The sequence below is a fragment of the Zonotrichia albicollis genome, chromosome 2 (assembly GCF_047830755.1).
Source record: "Zonotrichia albicollis isolate bZonAlb1 chromosome 2, bZonAlb1.hap1, whole genome shotgun sequence".
Lineage (NCBI taxonomy): Eukaryota > Metazoa > Chordata > Aves > Passeriformes > Passerellidae > Zonotrichia > Zonotrichia albicollis.
This window is the reverse complement of record NC_133820.1, coordinates 67,066,804-67,082,432: the sequence shown is the minus strand read 5'-3', so window position 1 is coordinate 67,082,432 and position 15,629 is coordinate 67,066,804. Positions and strand designations below refer to the sequence as shown.

At 40.8% G+C, this 15,629-nt stretch overlaps 1 protein-coding gene across 7 annotated transcripts in view; it reads left to right on the top strand.

Moving 5' to 3' along the window:
* FNDC3A (fibronectin type III domain containing 3A) overlaps nt 1–15,629 on the top strand; it is a 111,605-nt gene that overhangs the window by 69,974 nt on the left and 26,002 nt on the right. For all 7 annotated transcript variants that reach the window (XM_014263879.3, XM_005482384.4, XM_026790599.2 and 4 more), the window contains 6 exons: nt 1,715–1,773; nt 7,394–7,551; nt 8,727–8,786; nt 12,742–12,880; nt 13,336–13,389; nt 14,004–14,128. In XM_014263879.3, coding sequence (XP_014119354.1) covers nt 1,715–1,773; nt 7,394–7,551; nt 8,727–8,786; nt 12,742–12,880; nt 13,336–13,389; nt 14,004–14,128 — 595 coding nt within the window. The remainder of the gene's footprint in view (nt 1–1,714; nt 1,774–7,393; nt 7,552–8,726; nt 8,787–12,741; nt 12,881–13,335; nt 13,390–14,003; nt 14,129–15,629) is intronic.

The window sequence follows — 15,629 nt, the reverse complement described above, 5'->3', positions numbered from 1 at the left end:
ATTTTAAGGAATCACTGAATATTGATGGCCTGCTTAATACTATAGAAAACATGGAAAAAATCGAGTGTCTGAAGCAGAAAATATACATCCAGCTTGATAAAGAATATTTTGTAGAAGAGATACTGCTGTTACATAAAATTGATCTGTCCCTATCCACTCACTGTTGAAAGACCCTTGTAGAAAAAGGCTGTTCATGTTTTCTGAGACATCACCATAGGGAGTGTGCTTATTATTAATATCTTTATTTCACTGGAAGGTTTGTGATCTCATAGATGGACTGAATTCACTCAGTCATGCAGTCATTGTCCAATCTAGTGATGTGTCACTATGCAGCTTTGGGGTCTCTGCCATAGTCCTTCAGATTGTGAACATAACGTCAGAGTTGTCATCAGCCAGGAGCAGTGTTCTCAGAATAAGGAACTGTAATTGGTGATGTTAAGGGAAGTAAACCATGATTATTCTCAATTCTCTAAAGTTTGCTTTGAGATAATAATTTTGTGCCAGTGTATGTTAAATTGCTGTAAGCAAAATGAATTGTGAAGAGCATACATCTCATCAGAACCAGGAAATCTCAACCTGTGAGAGCTGTTTAAAAACATGTGTAGATGATATCCTGGGCAAGCTTAGTACCAAAGATCACATTTGAGATACAACCAAAAATCAGAAGCTGGGAGCTGTTGCTCCAAACCTGAATATGTGTCGCTATAGTTCCAGAATAGCACTTTACTTTCTCTTCAGCTTCAGTTTACTTTCTGTTTGTTGGTGTTTATCTGTGTGCTAACTTTAACAAGGCACAAGTGATGAAATGTACTGTTGTTTTCACATTACAAAAATTATGGTGGTGTTTTCTTAGAAGCATTTTATATGAAAAATGGGAACGTCCACTCCTCAAAATTATTTTGGGAGACATTGGGGAAAATTATGTACTGAGACTTGGGCTTGTGCAACAGAAGGCAGTGACTTAGAGTTGTCATACAAGTCAGAAAAGCATTTTATTTGTGTCAACAGCATAAATCATCTTAGAAACAGAGAGTTCGAAATAGATTTGATCTATGTTTTTTGAAGAATTTTGTCAGGCTTTGTTTTTCTTTTGTGTTTAATTTAAGGCAGGTTAAATGAATTTAAAATGCCTGGCTGCACCTTCAAAACTGATCGGCCTGTTGACTTACACTGTTGGGGTCATAAAATTTAAATATTATGTGAGAAAAGCAGATAAAATGCTTTCTGTAAACTATAAATGCTTTCTAAAGCTCAGCTATACCTTCAGGTGGCAGAAAACACCTTAGATTGTTTCCCTTGCAGTTGAGAAAGGCCAGCAGTGTTGCCAGTAGGCTTCCAGCTGATGAGTAATAACATATTTAAACTACTGTAACCTGTCTGCATCTACATCCAAAGAGAAATCTGTGGGAAATATCCAAGATCTTAAATTCTCCAGAGCAGCAGTTGGTTTAAAGTTATACATTAATAAATGATAACCAGGCTGTCTGTATTCCATAAAGCACAGAAGGGCTTTAGAAATAGTTTTATGTTAACAACTTCTTCAGAAGCTTTTTTGGTTTCATGTTGTCCTAGATGAATGCAAGTTAGCAAGATGTTCTACTTTATAAATGCTTTTTCCTGTGTGCAATTGTTGAATTTGAAGAGCTGTTTCACTGTAAAGTTACTGCACAATATTTATGGGTACTTCTCTTTTGCTTTGATTTTGTTTTTTAAGAAAAGGATGAAGAAACAAAAGCACTGGAAGCACTTCTTTCTAATATAGCCAAGCCAGTGGTAAGTAACAAAAGCTTTCCATAAAATCAGAATGTATCTGTTGCTATTTTACACAGTTGCACCTCCGTTTCTTTCTCTTAAGTTTAAGGGGTCTTTAATTTTCCATACTAAAGCAAATTCACTTAACTTCCAGTCACTATACTGTAAACAACCAAAGCAATTTTTAGTGTATTAACATTTATGAAACTAAAATTATCTTGATACTTACACTGCAGAATTCTTCCTGGCTAGTCTGTGAATCTCAGTTTTAACAGAATTTTTTTTTAACATAGAGATTGTAACATTGCCAGTAGCATAATGATGCTGCTTAATGGAATATGATGCTTAACATAATATTATACTGCAGAATCTGTTCTCAATTTCCTGCAACTTTGTTTAGTCTTAACTGTTCAGGAAGCAATTTTACACACCACATATCTCTAGGCATGAGAGATACCTGGCAAGGTTTTGCAAGCATCACCAAAAATGAGGTTTTGTAAAACCTTATTTGCAAAGTAGAGAAAAAATATAACTTATTTCTCTTTTAAGAGTTTTTGGCAGCTTCAGGGAAGAGAGAAATAAAATTCACCACAGAAGGTGACTGTCAGCAGTGGACTTCTGACCTACCTGCTTGAAAATTTACCAACATATTTTCAGTTTATAAAACTGATGCATATTTTTGTGTAGATACTCTTTAAAACATTGTTGCCAAATTCAGTAGTTTCTTGAATTTTAGAGCAGGCCAGTGGTTTTTTCTTTCGTTGTCTGGACCTTCCCTGGTCCCACATCTTTTCCAAAAATCTTCACTACAATCATGAGTCCACCATCTTGCCTGAGTGAAAACAGTCTGTGTTCCCCATTGTAGTGTAGTCCATCCAACTGAAACTCCAGGAAGAGCTTGCCATGGGTTTGTCCAGTCAGTCAGCTACTTCCTCCAGTCATCTGCTACCTACCTTCTTCCCTTCACTTTCCAGGCAACTTCGCCCCAGTTTAGTGCCCTAGTCTTGATTCTTCTTTTATATGTTTCTTTACAGCCTGATGAGGAGAGGCCAAGAGAGCTGGGGCTGTTTAGCCTGGAGAAGTGAAGGCTCAGAGGGGATCTTATCAATGTATATAGCTATCTGCAAGGCAAGTGCACAGAGGATGGAGCCAGGCTCTTTTCAGTGTGCCCAGCGTCAGAACCAGAGGCAGTGGGCCTAAACTGAAACACAGGAGGTTCCCTCTGAACACCAGGAAATACTTCCATACTGTGAGGATGTCAGCTCTGGCACAACTTGGCCAGAGAGTTTGTGGGGACTCCCTCTTTGGAGGTGCTGAAAAGCTGTCTGGACTAGCTCTGGGCAGCAGGCTTTACGTGGCCCTGCTTAAACAAAGGAGTTGGAGCAGAAAACCTCCAGGGGTCCCTTCCAACTTCAACCATTCTGTGATTCTGTGGTTGTCAAAGCACTGAGCAGGGATTGTATAGAGGAACACCTGGTGTCCTGAACACCTGGTGTCCTGCTGTGTCCAAGTATCAGGATGGGTTGACATGTCTTTAGTGCTCTTGTGTCATTGTTGGCTGAGCAGCAGGGAGGTGGGAGCTGTCTGAAATTGGGATGTTAGCAATGACTGCATTGCCAAGGAGAGCTCTGAACTCTCTCTGAATGAGACTGTGAGAAGAACAGATCAACAGGTGTGTTCTTGTGCTGTGTTGCTGATGACATAGGAAGAAGCAGAGCAGTGCCAGTACTTACCATGTTTTCTTTCACTTCCTCCTGCCCTCAGCCACCCGTGCCTTTTAGACAAGCGCCCTGGTTCCTCCCCCCACCGTGTTCTTGCTTGAGCGTCGTTGCACATAGCTGTGTGCCACGAGTGATCTCTGCAGGCCTCAGAAGGCAGCACAGGCAGAGGTACTCTGCTACAGATTCAGAGTGCACACAAGACAGAAAGCCAGGCTTCCAGCACCTGGGGAGGCTTATGCTTTAGGAAAGCAAGGCACTGTCAGGGCTGTGAGAGGATGGAAGTCTAGCTGATGTTGCAGCTTGGGGGAGTGTGGTCTGATGTGATAGGAGTCTGTGTTACCTACTTGGGCCTTGCAGGATTTCAAGCCACCCTCCTGCAGTTTCATCAAGGAAATGTTTTCCTCGCTTTCCCTGAAATGAACCAGGACATTGGTTTTTTTCACACCTTCTCCTTGTAGTTCTCATTAGAAATATTCCTGCAGGTTTTTTATTAATGTTTTGGCTGGAGCACTTACTATGAGGATTGTGGTTGCTGATGGATCATCAGTACTCTGTTCCCAGGGTGAACCATGCTGGCACGAGCAGTACTGGCTGTGGGGTGGCCATACAATCAGATGATCATACAGGGTGCTGTCCAGTACAGTGTCCATTGCTTGCACCATGTCCTACTCCAGAGAGCCAGGAGCAGTGCTGAAGGCTGTGACTTGTCCTGAGCTGTCCCATGTCTCAATGCCCAGGTCCAGGGATGCACATCTAAATCAGGTGGTGTTCTCTGTCATGATCTTTCATTCACAAATACCTTTCAGTTCTGCGCAGTATGGGATGCATCAATTTTGCTACCTCCAAACTCCTGTTGGATTTCTGACTTTCTTTAGCTTTCCCCCGTATGGATCCCTCATCCTTTCATACATGGCAGTGTTAAGTCAAGTTGATTACATGATACTGACACCAGATGTGCCTTCTACTTAGGGGTCTTGAATTATTTATACCCAGATGTAAATTGGAGTGGTTCTGTAGATTGCACCTTGGTGTTTGAGCAGTCTTCACCAGCTGTCACGTCTCTTAACCAAATAACAAAGCAGGAAAGAAGACCTGAAAAGGCAAAAGCCAAATGAAGAATGATGCAGAAGGCTGAATATATATAATAAGAGGCAATAAAAGCTGTGAATTTGAGGGCTGGTTATACAGCTTGTAAATCCCTTTGGAGAACATTGTATTTTCTGGTTCTGTGTATGTTTGTGGACTTATGGCATGTGATGCACCTCACTCACAGTTAAGTATCTTGGGTTACTGTGAATGCAGTCCAGATTGCACATGCTAAAAGTGTTTTTTTTTGTTTGACCCAAAAGGCATGTGTAACATATTTTATGAGGAGATTCACTTTGGCAAACTGGATTGCTGATGAAGACGTGCTCACCTCTTGTTTCCACAGTGCTAGAGCCTGACCCAAGTATTATACTCTGCTTTGCAGAAGCACATAGTGTTCAGAGTTGCTACCAGAATCCATTGCATCTGTTTGCATAAGCATACAAAGTAATCAGTAATGCCAAGTTTTTTTGAAAAAGCCACTCCCAAGTGCCTTAGAGCACATAACAGTAGTGGATTCTTCTGATCTTAAATCTTGGCTCTCCAAAAATACTTATTTTTCCTTATGTCTCAGAGAGATAGAAAATACCCTATGTATGAAGGAAATCTAATCTGTCAGGTGGCAGTTTGGCATTAGCAAAGTATTAGATGGGCTGTTCTGGGCAGTTCTGGGCAAAGCACTAATGAAAGTGAATCAGTAGGAGATAAGGAGAACAGTGAGAATTATCAGATTTTATAGATGAGGAGAAACTCAAATGCTAATAGTCTCCAAATGCATGAGAAACAACTGCAAAAGGAAGGGAAGAGATTTATTGTTCAATTCCATGGTGGCTAGGATTAGTAGGCTCAGCTGGTAGTAAGAGAGACACTGCCTGGACACTAAGGGAAAAAATTCAGCTGTTAAAGTAGCTAAACCTAGGAACAGATCATCTTAAAATAAATCTAATAGTCCTGAAGTACAGTAGGTCCTTGGAGAACCTGAGGGAGAATTTCTTTCCCTCAGGATCTCCTGCCACTTGCTGCAACTGAGGAGGGTGAGGTAAAGATTGTCCAGGACGGAGCTTTGTCAGATGCTTCCCACAACTCCAGAGACTTCCAGAAATGCTAGAATTTTACTGCAGCAGTTATAGATGGTGTTTATCTAGTTGGTGATTGCATCAACATAGTAGTGGAATTTTTCTTACCAGATTTTAAAGAGAAACTTCCGTGTTTAGTCATACCAACATTTGATCCCTTTTAGGATATCATGTACAGTTCTGCTATTGCATAACAGTTTAGTGACATTATTTCCAGGACACTGAGGCTCACATAGTGTGATTTTTCTTCCTTTCTGTTTGCTGTCAATAAGTCATGTCCTCTCTGCTTTGTTCTTGAAGCTGACCTATTCAGTTTAGTTTTAGTAGATTGTAGCAATTTGAGAGCACCAGTTGTGAAGATAGCTTTTTGATTCTGATACTCTGGTAATAGATTTTCAAAAGCAATTATTCCCAAAATAGACATACACTATGATCATATTGTAAAACTAGTAATTTCATGTAATGAAATGTGTTTTGAGTTCTCTTATAAGTTATTGGAAACAGCAGGAGGGTGCAACATATAAACCACAATAGCAGATGTGCAATACTTATGAACAGCCACAAATTTCTAGGCATTCTTCCATAACTGATCCTAAACCTGCATACACCTGTGCACTCATCTTCAAGCATACGAGCATCCTCAGCCCCTTGCAGCACATATGGGTTTCAGACAGTGCTCACTCTTTTGGGAGTGTGGGTGCCCCTAGTCATGTATCTCCTTTGGAAGACGTGGCTGCTTCAATAGCTTTGTGAGTGACTGCATTGTTCCCTAGAATCTGTTGTTCCCTACAGTCTGCTAATCCACAGGCCATTGAGAGGGCTCTCCACCAGGTCACATGCACTCAGCTGCAAATCCACGCCTGCTGTGCCTTTAAATGCTGTTGCACCAGCTGGGGTGCACAGCATCCATCGGGCCTGGATGGAGACAGCAGTGCTTGGCAGGGCAATTTCTCACACTGTTAGGCCAGATTTTGATCATGGCTCTGTTCCTCTCCAGCATCTCTTACCCACCTCTCCCATTACCAATTTTCATGCTACCTCTGCACTTCTAAAGCTGATGACTTCTCTGTTTCAGGAGCACCTTGTGATTCTCTTGTTTCCATTTAGCCCACCTGAGGGTCATTGCCCTTTAGCATGATTAGTCTGCTGGGACCACTTGTTGGATAGTTGGAGGTCACACACACTGGTTATACTGCTATTTCTGTCACACCAGCTGTTCTTATCCAGGCCTTTTTGCAATGGGTGGGGTGCTCAGGCAAACATGACCACAGAAATTCTTCAGGATATTGTCTCTATGTGTATGTACAGGGACCTTGTGAGCATCCCTTCATCTTCCTGTGTTTCATAGAAAACAAGAAAGTGTTAAAAAAAGCCATGGTACCCGTCACTTCCAAGAGAAAGGTGCCAGAAGCATGGTTTAATGGAATGCCTGCTGTCCTGGGATGTGCCTTGCCATCCCTGTGCCTGGCCCATGCTCTGGTCCTTGTTTCAGCAGCCCACTGGGTGGCGTTATGTACCGACAGGCGTCTCTGCCCTCAGCCCCCTGCCTGGCTTTGCGTTTTCCTCATTGCATTCCTTACATTTCCAGTGTGATTTCATCTGTAAAAACTAGTTAGTAGCTATTGTGTCGGTATAAATACTCTGATTTGCTAACAGTATGTGATTTTGCTTTCTCTTCTTTGATCATTTGTTGCAAAGTAACATTTAGATACAAGAGAATTTAAATGGCAGAGATCTCAAAACTTTGTGTTTCTACAGGTATCAGATATTCAGGCAAGAACAGCACTGCTGATGTGGTCCCCTCCATCCAGTGATACTGGGGAAGACACAGACAAGAATGACACACCAGAGGTTTATACTTATGAAGTGATGATTTCAAGTACTGGAAAAGATGGAAAGTACAAAACTGTGTACATGTAGGTGTTGGCTATTTTTATTTAGTCACTGCTGCATTGAAATATGTGGCTTAAAACCTCATTAAAAATCTGCTTGTTGTCCAGAAAGTTAAATAATCAGGAGTTTTGTGAAACTTCTGGTTTGAAATTAGCTCCTTTTTTCAGTAGAATTTGTTTCATTCATACTGAAGTCTCTGCCATCAACTGGAATGTAAAGATTTTGTTTTTACATGTTGGAGGCATATTTTAGTGCCACTTTTGCTGTATTTCAACCAGCTGCACTAGACACTCCTGAGTTCTCACATAGTAAGGCATACAAGTAGTAAGAAAAATAAATTGTGTTTGTTAATTTTATGTCAGCACATGCTCCTCCTCCTCCCAGTAAGGTTATCCCTCCCTTCACTGATATTGATCTTGATAGGAGACAGTCTTATTATATTAAAAAAAAAGGCAAATTCACACAGAACTCAGCTCATAGCAGCAGCAGAGCAAACAAAACTCTTCAATTGTTTCATTCCTAACACAATGGTTTTCAGTCATTTTTTTGCAATTTGGAGAAATATGACAGTAAAATATAGAATTAAGGATATAGAGTTCTCTAACAGTTTTAAACCTGTGTATCTAGCTAGTTTTATCTTAGTCACCCTCCATGGATTTCATGCAATTGAAAGTTGAGTATTCCTATCCAAGAAACTAGCAACAGAGAAATTTTCTTTGCTAAGATAAGCTGATGTCAACAAAAGCAGACTAACAGATCTTATTTTGGTGCCTTTTTTGTTTCCTAGGCTCTAACAAGTAGGTGTGTGCAGTCAGGTGCAGTTTTAGATCATGGTTTTTGCCAGGCTGGACTGAGCTGCTGTGTGCTCCAGTACTTCAATGGTTTTTTTTGAGTAATAGCATACAAGGAAGCACATGCAGCTTGTCTTACTAAGGAAAGAAGAAAATAATTGCTACTCTTTAGAAAGCAGCAAACAAAAAAGTGCCTCGAAACCACCAGGGCAAAAGAACAGGAATAACACAAGAAACCTGTAAAATTCAGAGATAAATGCATTTACACATTGCTATATTTAGCAAAAGACAAACTCTTAGCAAATACATTTCATAGAAGGTATGTTGAGTTAGATGATACATGTCTTTTTTTATAAATGTGTGGAATTCTGAAACAGTCTTTAAAACAAACTTGTATCTCTTTCCAGTGGAGAAGAAAATAAAGTTACTGTAAATGATCTCAGGCCAGCAACTGATTACCATGCAAAGTGAGTATCTCACTTTCTCTTCATTAAATTCAGTGGAAATGTTTTAGTAGTTTCATTGTGTATTTGCCTAAGTCTTCAGAGATGGTCTTAAAAACTTCTCACCATCTTTTGAGTCACAATCAACATTTTTGACTTCGCTGACCGCTCAGTCCATTTTGGACAACATAAGACAAGACTGGTGCACATTCATCCTACATTCATGGTCTTTTCTTTATGCTAGCACAGTCACTTTTTTCTGTCCTTGGAGCCAGGCACAGATGCTGCTTATCAATTTTCCACAAGAAGCAAAGTACCTTGCCCTGGAAGATGCTCCCTGCTTGGCCACCTGAAAGTCATATCTTGCTCTTTTGCTTGGCTCCTGGAGATCAGAAAACCTGACCCCATATGCATGACAAAAATGTGCCCCCAGCTCAGTGTAATTCTGCCCTTCTAGCAGAATTGACTACTTCAGTAGGTCAGAAGAAATAGCAGACGATTGGGAAGATGTGGTAAGGTGTCATTCTTCCCTCTTTTTTTTAAGCATTAGAGGGTCATCTGGAGCTGAACTTGGCAAGGGATGCAAAGACTCAAGGCTTCTATAGCTTTGTCAGCCAGAAACAAAGGTCAGAGAAAGTCTATCCTCCCAAACGAGCACAACTGGAAAACTGGTAAATATGAATGAAGAAGAGGCTGAGGTTCTTAACCTTTTGGCCTTAGCCTTCACTGGCAACTTCTTTTCTCACACCTCTCCAGTGGCTGGGCAGCAGGAGAGGGACTGAGGGAGGCAAGTCCCTCCACAGTGAGAGAAGATCAGGTCTGAGACCATCTGAGGAACCTGCATAAGTCTGCATCAGATGAGATTCATCCCAGAGTCCTGTGGGACTTAGCTAATGTAGTTGCCTTGCCAAGCCACTCTCCATCATGGCAACCAGGTGAAGTCCTGTGTGCCTTGAAAAAGGAAAACACTGCACCAGTTTTTTTAAAGGTTAGGAAGGAAGACTGTGGGAACTACCAACCTGTCAGCCTCACTTCTGTGTGTGGGAAGATCATGGAACAGATCCTTCTAAAAGCCATGCTGAGGCGCATGAAGGACAAGGATGTGATTTGGGACAGCCAGCACAGCTTCACCAAGGGCAAGTCCTGCCTGAAGAACCAAGTGGCCTATGAACAAGTGACTTGTATTCAATGGACAAGGAGTCTGCAGATGTTAGCTGTCTGGACTTCTGTAAGACCTTTGAGATGGTCCCGCACATCCTTCACGGTGGATCAGGAATTGTTTGGTCAGTCACATTCACAGACTAGCGGTCAATGGAATGTCCAGATGGAGATTAGTGACACCAAGTGGTGTCCCACAGGGGCCTGTCTTGGACTGCTACTCTTGAATATCTTCATCAGTGACATGGACAGTGGGATTGAGTGAGCTTCCAGCAGAAAACACCAAGCAGTTGCAGTCTCAGTCACCAAGTGGTGCAGTTGACACACCTGGAGGATGGGATGCCATCCAGAGAGACCTGGACAAGCTTGAGCAGTGAGGCCACGGGAACCTCATGAGGTTCAACGAGGCCAAGTGCAAGGTGCTGCCCTTGGGTCTGGGCAGCCTTGGTATCAACACAGGCTGCAGGATAAAGGAATTGAGAGCAGCCCTGCCAAGAAGGATGTGGTGGTACTGGTGGATAGAGAGCTGGGCATGACCTGAAAATGTGCACTTGCAGCCCAAAAAGCCAGTTGTGTCCTGGGCAGCGTCCAAAAGAGCATGGCCAGCAGGGTGAGGGAGGTGGTTCTGCCCTTCTGCTCTCCACCCGTGTGTAGTCCCATGTTTAGCTCTGGGATCCCCATCATGAGAAGGATGGTCACCTGCTAGAGTAGCTCTGGAGGAGGGCCACAAAAGTTGTTCAGCCTGGAAAAATCTCAGTACTTAAAGGGGGCCTGTGAGAAAGATGGAGACAGACATTTTAGTAGGGCCTGTTGTGATAGCACAAGAGATAATAGTTTAGAACTAAAAGAGGGTAGATTTAGACTAGATATATGGAAGAAATTTTTTGCACTGAGGGTGGTAAAAGACGAATAGCTCGCCCAGAGATGGTGTATGCCCCATCCCTGGAAACCATTCAGGGAGAGATTGGGCAGGGCTCTAAGCAGCCTGATCTAGTTAAAGATGTTTTTCTGTTTATTGCAGGAGAGTTTGGACAAGTTGACCTTTAAAGGTCTCTTCCAGCCCAAACTACTCTGTGATGCTTGGTTGAAAAAAAAAATAGTGTGAATACAGCAGTTTACAAAGAAATAACATTGTGAAGGCAGAAATGAAGGCCTCCTTAAAAGAAGTGCCTTTTCAGGTGGTAATGGCAAGTGTAGAGTACCTTCTTAGGCATGACTGAACGTCCTGCCTCTCTTGACTGTGTGGAGAACTCCAGGATCCCTGTGTACTGATCAAGGGAAGCAATTTAGAGGCAGCTAGCAGGAAGCACAGGGAACAGAAGGGTCCCAGTTAACAATGTTCTGCCTCCTTCCACATCGAATTTAGGGTAGGATTTGCCTTGTACAATAGCCTTTTTGACATTTGCTCAAGTAGGAGAGCTAGGTTCCCACTTGAAGGTGTGAAGGGGTCTACATCTCCCAGAGCTGTTTTCCAGTGTGTTGTCTTGGTTGTCAAACGTAAAGCAGAAGAGGATTGGTCTGTTTTTATCACACCCCTCATTTAATTTGAGCCCCTATATTGCCTGGAGCACAAGGTCAGGAGAAGGATGAATGGTAAGTTGGCTCTAAGCTCTTTCCTATGGAAGTGTTTACCTGTGATTTTGTTCCTGTTTTTAGTGTTTTTAGGTATATTTTATCCAACAAAGTTGAAGTCAAAAATTCGTGGAGCATTAGGGTCAGTGCCTAGAATTAATTTTTTTCTAAGTGCTCTTCTATCAGGCTGCATTCATATTTTTTCTTGCTTAATTCTGGTTGTTTGTAGACAGAACATGAGAATCAGTGGCTTGGCCATCCAAGCTCTTCCTAAACAGAATTCTGCCAGTATGAACACTGCAGAAAATCAACAAAGACTGGAACGACTCAACTACCAAGATAATTGACATATTACATCCTTGCAATTGTATACAAGCACAAACAACTTTGTGTTCAACTTTAGTCACTGTTTGAATGTCTTCTCTCTGTTTGTGAAATCTGTAAAGCCAGATTTACTGTGATTTGCTGTTCATGCATCAAAAAAATATCAGGATTTTTGTATCTTCTTAAGCTGACAACTCAGATCTTACACTGGTAATCAGAGGAATGGGTTTTTTGGAGAGTTTTGGCTTGGGTTTTTTCCCAAAGGAGCAGATGAATAAGAAGAAAGTAATGTGCCATTGACCCAAAGAAGAGGCAAGACATGGCTGCACAGCTTGGGGGACAGGGTCAGCCCAGACGATCGTCATGTATTTCCTTTCGGAGACAAGCCTTTTGAAAAAGAAGCCATTTCTCTTTGAGACAGAAGCAAAATTCACTCTTGAAGTATGTGGAGAGCTAATTCATAGCCTTACTAAAGGAAAGGACAAGGTGAACACCCTCAGCAGGACACTCATTTGAGTGCAGAGGATACTCTGAAAATACATCAACAGCTTCGTTGTGCTCATCTGACGAAAGCACTTGCAGAAGAACTATTCATAATATAAGTTTATGTCTCTACAACAGATAATGAGCCTGCAAAATGCTACCATTATTTTCCAACCAAAGTACAGCTAATAACAGACATATTTCAAATATAATTGTGAGACTAAAGCCAATCAATGGTAATGATGTACATCCGAAGTAAAGGACTCTTTTCTTTCTTATTGCTTTTATTGACCAAGATGTTTCCCCCAGTTATTTATTTATAACAGTGATATTTTAATAATGAAGCAGCAAGGCAGCAACTTAATTTCAAATGCTTGGTTTTCTTTGGAAACTATACAGATTTTGAAGCAAAATGTTATTGACTCTCTTTCGAAAACTTTAGAGTCCAAGTAGAATGCAACTGTGTAAAGGGGAGCCCTTCAGAAACAGAGAGTTTTACCACAGCAAGTTGTGAACCTGATGCTCCAAATCTGCCCAGAATAACTAATCGGACCAAAAATTCTCTTACTCTTCAGTGGAAGGTAAGGATTGCTTTACAGCCTTTAAAAGAAATACTTTAAACTCATCAGAATTGTTGTGGATTTATCAATAAAATATCCTTTTATTGAAACTGAAAATTTTTGTCAGACTTATTAATTTGAGTCACAGTTCCCTGATTGGAAATAGATTTACTGGGTTAAGTGTGGGCTTGAGTAAAAAGAGAAGAATTCACAGAAAAGCAGGAGTCTTTCAAGTTAAAATTACTGAGTGCAGTACCCAATGCATTTCAAGGACTAAATTAGGAAAAAAACCATAAACATGGAACAGGCATTTGTTGTATGGCGACTAAACTAGGAATTGTCTTGGCAAGTGAAACAATTGTATAAGGGGAGCATTATTTGTCTTCCATTGTTGTTCTTATGGTTTGGTGCATACATGCATTTTAAGAGGTCTTGTATCGAGTCAGAATTCTAATTTCCTTGTTTTCCTGTTACAGGCATCTTGTGATAATGGTTCCAAAATCCACAGTTACCTTTTAGAATGGGATGAAGTAAGCAAGTTATTCTATTGTATTTTTAGTCTTCTGGTTTTTTTTAAGCAGCTGTATGTGACTGTGCACATTAAGTTATGTGAAAATTAAGATTTCTGATTAGAGGCATGTGACAATAATGTAATTCCTGAAGCAACTAAAATACAGTTACTGCTCAGTGATTTTTTTCGGGGGATATAAAATAAAAGTGTCTTAATTGCATGATTCTGCCATTCTTAATAGTGGCTTTTTCACTCATAGTCCAATACCATATTCAAGAGCTGACATGGAAGGGTCATTCTCTTGTAGCAGTCATTCTTTTTTAATAAGTGGGTGGGTCAACTATGGCCCTGCAATGATCTTACAGTCTCTACCTGGACAGCTATCCTGAGATGGTAGAGGTGCAGTATCTTCATGGCTTTTATTCTTTCAGCCCCAAGGAGCTGGGAAATGGAAAGGAAGGAAAAAAACCTGCTAATTTAGTACAAAGTTTCATATGCTACTGCCTCACCATATGGAGATTCTTGAGTTATATTTAATTTCAGAAAAGGATTTTACTTCATGTTTGTATGTACTTTAATTGATGGATGCATATGTATTAAGGTCAATAATATGATTAACTTATTACTTTTTAGGGAAAAGGAAATGGAGAGTTTTGCCAGTGTTATTACGGTCAACAGAAGCAGTACAGGATCACTAAACTATCACCAGCAATGGGGTACACCTTTAGGCTAGCAGCCAAAAATGACATGGGAATGAGGTAAATGCTATTACATACCTAAATACAGAAAGCATATGCATCCATGTGTGTGCTACTTTAGGAAAAACATGTGGTGGCATTTAAAGAAAAAGGTCTTTTGTCCAAATGGTCTGAAAAGGAATATAAAATATATAATATTTCAGTTGGAAGAGATCTAGAGTGATCATCTAGTCCAACTGCTTAGTTAAATCACAGTATGTGATTGGATTATTCTTTTTGCAGATAGCCTTTGTGCTATTGGGATATTGTCCTCTCATCTGTCTGTTAGTCTCCTGTTACCCTGGGAAACAGACAGAATATGACATTGCCATATCAAAGAATTCTTTGGAAGTTCTAGCCCTTATTATCAATGCTTAGGATATGTGGTTCATGCTTTTAATTACTACTTTTCAGATGTTATAGAGAACCAAACTTTGTTTTGAATTTTTGAATTAATGACATGCAACTTCAGTGGAGAATACAAGTAAGAACTTGGGAAAAAAATGCTTTGTGAAGTTATGCTTACATTTCTGGGTGCATTAGTTCTTGAGTGGGCTTCTTGGTCATCAGGCAAAGTAGATGCATCTGGCTAACAATCACACTGCCAGAGCTCATCTCCTCTACAGCAGACTCCTGGTGTCCATGCTACCTAGTAGCACTTGGACCTTGAGCTCCTGTGGGGCATAAAAATGAAGCTTCTCTCACCACCAAAATTGCTTTTTGTGTTTCTTTTATAAATTCAAATATTATGAACACTCTGCTGCAGCTCCCTAAAGTGGTCTTATAGCACGAGATAGAGGATGTGTGCCATGTTTCCTTTATCTGGAAGAAGGAGGTGCTTGAAGGAACACTGCCTGATTGGCCAGTGTTAAAGGACAGTGTAAAGAGTAGGGAGCCAGACTCAGGGTCATAATTCATGCAGGGCAGAAGGAATTTGCTGCAGACTATTTGGTATGTGAAAAATATAGCTGGCTCAGAGGATCTGAAGCATATGTAAGGAAGCTTTGGAGAGTACTCAGGGAATGCATTGCACAAGGTGCCTGTTCCTATGTCTTTTCTTAAGTACCTGCTTTGTGCTGTTGTCAGAGGACACTGTAGTGACTAGAATGACTTTTGGTGTGCTCCAGTAGTCTTTATTACATTACTACCTTCTGGATGATGTTCCTGGAATTAATTATTCTCTGGAGTTGCTCCTGGAGTTTGTCTTGTTGAGATTCAGTTGGAACTGTTAAAAATAAAGACAGGGAGGGAGCTGGCAGTTAAGCAGGATCCAGTGCTTGGGCTCTCTTCCTGTCCCCCTTTTACATCTGAGTGTAGCTGTACCCTGTAGGAATAGCTGCACATATTACAGATTCCTCCAGCGTAAGCTTTGAAGACACTGATTGGTTAAGTACCCTTCTTAAACTAATCACACTGAATAGATTTTTAAATCAGTATTTCATAGCCTTGTGAAGATGTGCTTTATTGTCTTTGTGGTATTATTTAATTAAGAAGTCACTTGAAATAATATTTATTAGTGTAG